We start from the raw sequence: 10,021 nt of genomic DNA on the forward strand, positions 1-10,021 counted from the left end.
GTAAATATTAAAAATTAATTTCAAAAAAAATTACAATTTAAAACTAATTAAAAAAAATTAATAATCGGATGAAATTTTAAAAATAAAATAAATTCTACACAATTTATATATTATTATAATATAAAATAAAATTTTTAAAAATTAATAAAAATTTCAACAGATTAAATATTTTACAAAATTAAATTATTTTATTTCTATAAAATTATTATATTTTATTTCTATAAAATTATTACATTTTAAAATATTAAATTTTTGTAAATATTAAAAAATAATTTCAAAAAAAATAAATAAAATATATAAACTTCAATTATTATATTTTCCAAAAAATTAAAATTTTTTAAATAAAATTTTACAAATTTCTCCACACATTTCTTTAAACAAATACAAGTATATTATTATTTTGTTTTACTTTATTTAAATTTTAATTAATATTTTACATATAATATTAATTACTTAACTTTTAAATATTTTACAAATTTTTTAATAAAATTTTTAAAATTAAAAAAATTTATATACAAAATTGTATTAACAAAATTATTTAAACAAAAAAATATAAATATATTTAAATTTAAAGGAAAGTTTAACGAAAAACCTGATATTTTCCTGCGGTTCTTGGTGCGGAGCAAACACACTGTAGCCGATTTTGCAGAGAGAAAGAAAATGGTGGACAGAAATCTGCAGAGGAAGAAGAGAAAGAAGAAGAGAAGGAAGAAGAGAAAATGAGAAAGAAGGAAGAAGGTGCGGAAAAGGAGAGAAAAAATTAATTTCATCAGGGCGAAATAAATGTTCACGGACCTGCACAGGTCCGCGTGGCTCTGCATGCATGCAGAGCCACGCGGCGTAACAGAAAAGTGTTCGCCACTATGGATGGCGAACACTTTTCAGTCAACCATCGTCAGCCTTTTCTGACTAGTTTTCTGTGCATGTTCGCCACCCAAGGTGGCGAACATGCCACTCAGCAGAATTGTTCGCCACTTTAAGTGGCGAACAATTATTTCCGCCAAGCTGGCGTGCCACGGGAGCAGATTGCACTGCTCCCGTGGCCCGGACGAGCTTGTTCGCCACTATGAGTGGCGAACAAGCTCAGCAAGCCAAAGTTCGCCACCATGGGTGGCGAACTCTCCCTTCTTCGACAGCATGGGTGGCGAACATGCTTGTTCGCTAGTCATACTGGCGAACATGCTGCGTTGACACACAGAATCCGAAAATATTTTCAGATCCTGCCTGTTTTTTAAAATATTTCTCTATTTTTGCATGATTTGAAAAAATGCTCCCTTTCTGAACACTGAGTTGGAGCCTTGAGAGGATAGTGATGCGGCCGGCTCGTGGATTGAAGGCGTGAGCTTGTGATGGGTCGTTGACGTTGTGTTGCAGTTTAATTGCGCAGAAAGTTTCTTCTACGCCATTGTGTCTGCCGATTCCACGTGATCCCATCTCGAATTCTTGCCGCCACCGTTCTTCCTCTCTGACATATTTTTTCTCTTCTGGGCTTTCTTGTGGGGTTACCACTTCAAGCCCACGTTGTACACTCACAATAATTCCCCTGTAATCGTCATCACCCCTTAGCTTTCTTGCGAGTTCGGTATTGACGTTGAAAGCTTCAGCTAGCAATTGCTCATCCAACTCTCTGAGTCATTAGTTCTTCTTGCGGGTTCCCAGCAACAAAGAACGACTGCAATAAAACATCAAAGTTAGAAGATATCTAAATATGTATTTGTTGTAATTAATTATATATATCATGAGCTTTTTGGGTGTTCTTACTCTTGCATTCGATCCAGCTGGTTGTTGATCAATTTTTCAAATTATGCATAAGAAAAAACATTATAAAATCATGCAGATCTAAAAATATTTTCGAATCCTGTGTGTCAATCAAGCGTGTTGGACAGTCATATTGTCGAACACGAATCGAACAATATGAAGTTCAACGTGTCGAATTTTGGTCTACTCAGCTTGTTCGAGAGCAATGTCATCTACTCCTGTGGTTGCCAGGGTGGCGTGTTCAGCACCTTGGGTGCTGAACACGGCTGCTATATTAAAAATTCTGCACTCTTTGTGACATGAATGCAAATGTCAGAGGGTGCAGAAATCTCTGCACTCGGAGAAAATTTCACGTGGACATGTTCGGCACTCCACATATGCTATCCACAACCACCCTTTCACCGCCCAACGGTCTGCATTTAAAATAATTCGGCAATAAAACTGCCGAATTATACTTTCCCGCGGCCTATAAATAAACCTCAAATTGCTACTTCTCGTCACCTCAAATTGCTACCTTCTTATCATCCCTATTATCAAGTTTATTTTTACTCTCGTCTCTATTATCAAGTTTATTTTCACTCTCATCTCAAATTCACCTCAAATTGCTACCTTATTATTATCCCTATTATCAAGTTTATTATTTCTCTTATCTCTTATTAGCTCTAACTTTTATAAATTTGTATAATTTTTATTTTATTTTTAATATAATTCAATATTTTTTTATAAATTTTATAAAATTATCGTATTTACTTTCAAAAAAATTATCGCTATTATCAAGTATTTTTTTCCAGGAATTAGATTCATATTTAAAAGGTATGTATATAAAAATTTCAAATTTTTTTAAATAAATATATCATATTTATTTATTGTGTGTAATTTTAATTTATTATAATTTTAAAAAATAAAAAAAAAATTTAGCAATTATGGAAATATTAAATTTACAATTTTTTTAAAATCTTTATCAAAAAAGTGGCCGTTTTCAAAAAAAATTACAGTAAGTTTTAAATATATTTTATTGTAAATTTTTTTTTTATTTTTATTATAATTTTATTTATTTTATTATAATACAAACATTAAAAATTTTTCTGACTATTTTATTAATTTTATTGTAATACAAAAAAATAATTTCAAAAAAATAATTTTATTACTTTCAAAAAAATTATTTTAGTATAATAGAAAAATTAATATTGAATATTATATTATATTTTTATTAAATTTATTATAATACAAAAATTAAATTTTTTTTATTAATCTTATTAATTTTATTATAATACAAAAATTAAATTCAAAAAATTAATTTTATTATTTTCAAAATAAATTAATTTTAGTATAATAAAAAAATTAAATTTAAATATTTTATTATAATCATATTAATTTTATTATAATGCAAACAATAATTTCAAAAAATTAATTTTATTATTTTCACAAATTTAATTTCAGTATAATACAAAAATTAATTTTAAATATTTTATTATAATTTATTTTATTTTATTAATTTTATTATTTAAAAAAATAATTTCAGTATAATACAAAAAATTAATTTTAAATATTTTATTATAATTTTATTTACTTTATTATAATTCAAAAATTAAATATTGTATTAATCGTATTAATTTTATTATAATACAAAAAAATATTTCAAAAAATTAATTTTATTATTTTCAAAAAAAATTAATTTCAGTATAATACAAAAAATTAATTTTAAATATTTTATTATAATTTTATTTACTTTATTATAATTCAAAAATTAAATATTGTATTAATCGTAGTAATTTTATTATAATACAAACAATAATTTCAAAAAATTAATTTTATTATTTTCACAAATTTAATTTCAGTATAATACAAAAATTAATTTTAAATATTTTATTATAATTTATTTTATTTTATTAATTTTATTATAATACAAAAAAATATTTCAAAAAATTAATTTTATTATTTTCAAAAAAATTAATTTCAGTATAATACAAAAAATTAATTTTAAATATTTTATTATAATTTTATTTACTTTATTATAATTCAAAAATTAAATATTGTATTAATCGTATAATTTTATTATAATACAAACAATAATTTCAAAAACTTAATTTTATTATTTACACAAATTTAATTTCAGTATAATACAAAAATTAATTTTAAATATTTTATTATAATTTATTTTATTTTATTAATTTTCTTATAATACAAAAAAATTTTAAAAAAATAATTTTATTATTTTCATAAATTTAATTTCAGTTTAATACAAAAATTAATTTTAAATATTATAATAATTTTATTAATTTATTATAATACAAAAATTTAAAATTTTATTAATTTATTTCCTTTTATTATTTCATTTTTATATATAAAGTAAAAAAATATATATATATTTCATAAAAAAAAAAAAATTTAGGAATACCTGATGAAGACGTGTTTTTCAGCGTGTTGAAAGTGAAGGTGTACAGGTGATGGCCTATGGCAAATTGTGGAGACAGTGAAGTGAAGAGCTGGAGAGGGAGAAGCGAGAGCTGGAGAAGGAGAACAGGAGCTGGAGAGGAAGAATGGAGAGTTGGAGAGAAGAAGAAGAGCTAGAGAGAAAGAATGAAAAGTGGAAAAAAGAAGGCCGTGGGAGAAAAAGCAAAGTCTCCCACGGATCCGTGCATGGAGGTTCGCATGGTTCTGCATACATGCAGAGTCAAGGTTCGTGTTTGGCACCTTGACAACAAGCTGAATAGACAAATGTTCGACATTATGTCTGAATTTTGACGAACTTTCTTGTTTGACAGTATGATTGTCGAATACGCTTGGTTGACATGATTCACGCTTAGTTGACATGATTAGCCATGATTTTATAATTATTTTTTTTTTATGCATGATTTTAAAAATTACACCAGCTTGTTCGTTTACTAGTGTCAACAACAGTAACTAGAACGAGAGGAGACCGTCCATTATTATAAACCCAGTTAGGTACTCCTGTTGGCAAAGCAACCACATCGCCCTCACGAATTTGTTGAATCTTTTGGTGCTGGTCTCCCTGGATCTGGCTTCGCGTTTGACTATATCAAGACTGTTGAGTCTGTGATGACTGGAATGTCTCTGGACAACCTGGGAGCATAGCTCCATGGACACCTCTACCTGCAATACTTGACTGCGTTAATAATAATAACAATCTTATTTGGCTAATTAAAATAAGCTCTCTATTTTTATTACTATAATTCTGGATACGTAGGAGGACAATGTACTACATGACAATGCACATGCCTTGAACTACGTAGACGAGTCTGGGTCCATTGACGTATTGGGGCAACAGAAGCCCTCTCGCTTGAATGGTATGGCGAGCGACTACAACACCAGCACATTCGAACTGGTCGTCATTTTCGTCCCAGATGTCAGTAACACCAGCCTCCGACTGTATCCTCCGATTGGGTTCGAGGGCACTTAAGCGTTCAATTTGGCACTCGTCCCGTTGGTAGCGTTTTGGTTCTGGCCTTGGCCAAAAACTAGGATCTTGGCCTATCTGAGCAAAACGCCCATGGAAGAGAAGAAGAAAGCAGAGATTAAGAGATTACAAAGAAGAGTAAGCCATTTAAGAGAAGAGATCCAGGCTATATGGTGAAAAGGGTGAGTGGTATAGGTTAGTATTTAAGGAGAAAAATAAGCAGGTAGTGTTTTGGCACGTGCGAAATCGTTTAGTTACTTCTCTTGATTCTTTCTGCATGTGGGTTTGTCTTGGTGTGTTGCATGGATTTGATGAGCTTTCTTGCTTCCACCTAGTTCCTACAGGGTACGTGTTGATGATGATCTGCCTAGATGAGTTTGATTCCATGTAGGTCCTTGCTTTTCTTGAAAAATTAAAAATTATAGAATATAATGGGTGTGTATATATCAAGTACGTGTTGATGTTTAAAATTTGTAGCGATGAAAATAGTTCTAAAGACGTCGTCATCATCATAAACTTCTATAAAATATTCTCTAACATAATTTATATACTAAACTTTTAATGATGTATAGTAAAAAAAATTAAATTAATTAATTAATTAAAAATTAAATCAAAAAATAAAAATTAATAAATTTTTTAATTATTTTAGTATATCAAAATATTAAATAATGATTGAGCATTAAAGTTGTCTCTCAATATTACCAATAATATAGAATATAATATATATGTATGTGTATATTAAATTTTTATGTATCATATAAAAGATTAAAAATAAAATTTTATAATTGAATTACATAGTTATATATATAATAATTAAAATTTCCATTTATATTTTTATTAATTTCAATAAATTAAATTATTAAATTTAAATGTCTTTTGTTAGAAAAATTTTAATGTTTTCTATAAAGTTGAGTGGTCGCTCAACATAGAGTGGCCCCGCCCCTGTTTGCTCCTTTGCCAGGACTGTGACCGTGGTTTGGTATCTTCTTACGTGGACGATTGTTGCTGAAAAGGGAAATAGGTGAGCTAATAAAGCGGTCTGATATATATATTTTTTTTCTAATAACAAATATTACAGTGATAGAGTACAATTGATTAAATACAAAATTGAAAATTATTTTGTATATAAAAACAAATATTTTATAATAAGTAAATAAGTATATTTAAATTCAAAATTTCATTATTTTTTACACATTATATTGAATTTATTGTTAAGAAAACCACTTTTGCGGTTTCATTTAAAAAAATATGAGACAAATTTTATAATTGTTAAGAAAAAGAAAATGCAATGGCTCATAAGTTCCGACATAAATGCTTTCTTTGATTTTGTGATCGATTTGATTAACAAATTTTGACCAGTAATAAAAAAGAAAATATTTATTTAGGTCGAATTTAAATGGGGACACTTTCTTATGTACACAAACGCTCTCTTGATTGTAAATTAATTAACTTAAAGTACAAAAACCCTTAATGGAAGAATAGAAGACAAGAAGAAGCAGAAGAACAAATGTGACCCACCATAAGAGAAGTAACAGTTATATGAGCTTCTCATAGCAGAACACCAACACGTAATCTGCAAAAAAAATATGTGTAAGCGAGAAAGGGTATTGAAAGCATGCAAAATATAAAGACAAATTCACATGCAGAAGAAATCGAGACAACTCACCGATCGATTTGCCACGTCCCAGCCACTAAACCTGCTTCTTCTCCTTCCTATATAAACACCACTTCCTCCATCCCTCTTCTTCACTTCAACACAGTCTAGCTCAAGCCTCTCTCTCTTCTTCTTCTTCTTCTTCTTGCTTGTAGAGGTTCATACTCGCCATGGCTTTCTCTTCTTTCCTATCTCTTAGTTTCTGCCTTCTAGTTTTCTTGCATGGCTGTTTTGCTCAAATAGAACCAGTAACCACGCATCCCAGAGGGTTTCCACCATTGCAGCGCCGACAGCGCCCACAAAGGGACGAATGCCAACTCGATCGCATTAGTGCCGTGGAGCCCCATCGGAGGATCCAATCGGAGGCTGGTGTTACAGACGTCTGGGACGAAAATGATGATCAATTTCAATGTGCTGGTGTTGTAGCTATGCGCCATATTATCCGAGAGAAAGGTCTTCTGTTGCCACAATACGTCAATGGACCTAAGCTCATATACGTAGTACAAGGCACGTAATCTTTTATATATCTTGTGTAAACAGCATATAGCTCCTGAATCTTCAATGTAGTGATCATTTACATTTCTTTGTTTCCAATTGCAGGCAGAGGTGTTCAGGGAGTTGTCTTTCCAGGCTGCCCTGAGACATACCAGTCATCAGAATCACGACCACAGCCACAACCACGATATGGTGGTTTTGGTCAATCGGGCAGAGAAAGCATGAGAGACCACCACCAAAAGGTTCGACAAATCCGAGAAGGCGATGTCATCGCCGTACCTACTGGAGTAACTCAATGGGTATACAATAACGGAAGGACTCCTCTTGTTTTGGTTCAAGTTGTTGACACCAACAATCCGGCCAACCAGCTCGACCAAAATCACAGAGTAAGAAACCACGAAAATCCAGTGCATAATGAGTGAAGATTTTATTGATATCTTCTAATAAATTTGATATATTATTTCAGGTATTCTTCGTTGCTGGGAACCCACAACTAGATGTGCAGAGCAAGAAAGGGGAATCCCAGAGAGGTGAGAGGAGCGAAAGGGGCCTAACCCGGAAGCCAGCTGAGCGTGATACAGCTGGAAATGTCTTCTCAGGAATGGACGAGCGGGTACTGGCTGAAGCTTTCAACGTCAACACTGATGTTGCAAGAAGGCTAAGGGGAGAAGATGATTACAGGGGCATGATTGTGACGGTTGAGCGTGGACTTGAGGTGCTAACCCCACAACGAAGCCCAGAAGAGGAAAGACAAATAAAAGAGGAAGAACAACAGAAACAATTCGAGCTCGGACCATCACGTGGGACCGGCGGATACAATGGAGTAGAGGAAACTTTATGCACAGCTAAGCTTAGACACAATGTCAATGACCCATCAGACACCGACATCTTTAACCCAAGAGCCGGCCGTATCACCACCGTCAATAGCCACGTCGTCCCCATTCTCAGAAACCTCCAATTCACTGTTCAGAAAGGTGTCCTCTATAGGGTAAGGCTTACAAACACACGATTACTACTCACACTTAAATAATTACAAGTTACTGAACCACACACATTTCTGATGAATTTGTGGCAGAATGCTATATTTGCACCACACTGGAACGTCAATGCCCACAGCGTAAACTACGTCGTTAGAGGAAATGGTCATGTCCAGATGGTTGATGACAATGGAAACACAGTATTTGATGGACAAGTTCAGGAAGGTCAAATGTTTGTAGCCCCACAAAACTTCGTGGTAGTGAAGAAGGCTAGCGAGCAAGGCATGGAGTGGGTATCCTTCAAGACTAATGACGCAGCCAAAGTTTGCCAACTAGCCGGAAGGGTGTCGGCGATCAGGTCCATGCCAGTGGAAGTGCTCGCAAACGCGTTCCAGGTTTCCATAGAGGAAGCCATGAGGATTAAGAATAATAGACAAGAAGTGACTCTGCTTAGCCCTCGAACTAGGTCTCGATTTAATGTTACTGAAGGCAGCGAATAAATAATAGTGCAACTATGCAATTGTACGTACAATAAGGAGGAAAAACACTAGTTAATATTAGGGTTTTAAAAAAGAATAAAGCCTTTGTTTTGGCACTCATGAGGACCAGCTTTGGTTCTTTGTTCTATCAATGTATATATTGTCTTGCGGGAGAGGATATGTAAGTTTACGAATCCGAGCTAAATAAATTAATGTTGATCAAATAAAATTTTCCACAAAGTTTATTAGTTAAACTTTGCCATTCTCTTTGATGAAGTTGAAATTTAAATTAATTAAGCTAGCAAGGAATTAATAATTTTTTGGCATTCAAAACTCGGATATAGTCGAAGGAAGTAACAATTTTAATAACCTAGATCTTCTGCAAATTTAGCCAAGATGCGGGCCTAGGCCTGGGCTCATTCGTGATGATCTTGGGGCTGTAAACTTATACTTGTGCTTTCTTTTACAGCACCCATTAATTCTGAAGATTATACACCTTCCTTTTAACCCTTAGAGCTTTATTTTTTTGGAAACTTTTTAAAATGTTTCTTTCTCTTTTCATTTAGATCTTCTAGTTATCTTGCATCCTCTCTTTTTATTGTCTTCTTTATGCATTTTGGCAATGATTTTTCACTTAACATGCCCTTGTTTAATTGTCAAGTTGGTGTGTATAGAGAAGTAAATTCACCTCTACAATTCAAATATTACTTTCCTTATTTTCAATATTATCTTAATTTTTTATTTTTTTATAATTAAATATTTAAGTGAAGATTAATAGAAAATTGAAAATTATGTTTATTGATAAATAACAATACATGAAAATTTTCATGTTATATATGAGTTATATATATATTCAAATAAAGAAAGGAAAAGGAATTAATTAAATTAAAGTTTATGATAATTTTTATTATTATCATAAAAAATTATATATTGATTATTATATGATTTGAGTCTTTATTTTTTAAAATTTAAGTATTTTATCAATATATAATTTTCTCTTTTAAATTAAATATTATATATATATTTAGAGTAGAATATTTATGTAATTTTTATAGTCACAAACCATTTATTTCATAAAAATTTAACATATTAATAAAACATATTCAAATTATATATTTTTTTTAAATAATTTTTTTTAAATTACAAATAAGTCATTTTGTATCAAAGGAGACTTAAATTTTTATTGCATTCATTAATCAATAAAATTTTACTTATAAAAATTTCAACGAAAATAATATTT

At 30.8% G+C, this 10,021-nt stretch overlaps 1 protein-coding gene across 1 annotated transcript; it reads left to right on the forward strand.

Moving 5' to 3' along the window:
• Positions 1-6,888: 6,888 nt before the first annotated feature.
• Positions 6,889-8,949, forward strand: LOC110611674 (11S globulin seed storage protein Ana o 2.0101). Its single transcript, XM_043954543.1, has 4 exons — positions 6,889-7,341; positions 7,435-7,711; positions 7,792-8,313; positions 8,401-8,949. The coding sequence occupies exons 1-4, from the start codon at positions 7,001-7,003 to the stop codon at positions 8,800-8,802; spliced, it is 1,542 nt and encodes a 513-aa protein (XP_043810478.1). The 5' UTR covers positions 6,889-7,000; the 3' UTR covers positions 8,803-8,949.
• Positions 8,950-10,021: the final 1,072 nt, after the last annotated feature.

Source organism: Manihot esculenta, chromosome 3 (genome assembly GCF_001659605.2).
Source record: "Manihot esculenta cultivar AM560-2 chromosome 3, M.esculenta_v8, whole genome shotgun sequence".
Classification (NCBI taxonomy): Eukaryota; Viridiplantae; Streptophyta; class Magnoliopsida; order Malpighiales; family Euphorbiaceae; genus Manihot; species Manihot esculenta.

What these genes read in the sequence shown, in the direction of transcription:
- LOC110611674 (XM_043954543.1), top strand. Translation starts at nt 7,001, where the DNA reads ATGGCTTTCTCTTCTTTCCTATCTCTTAGTTTCTGCCTTCTAGTTTTC. An exon ending in ATATACGTAGTACAAGGCAC is followed by an intron (nt 7,342 to 7,434) that starts GTAATCTTTTAT and finishes AATTGCAGGCAG; the next exon opens with AGGTGTTCAGGGAGTTGTCT. An exon ending in AGAAAGGTGTCCTCTATAGG is followed by an intron (nt 8,314 to 8,400) that starts GTAAGGCTTACA and finishes AATTTGTGGCAG; the next exon opens with AATGCTATATTTGCACCACA.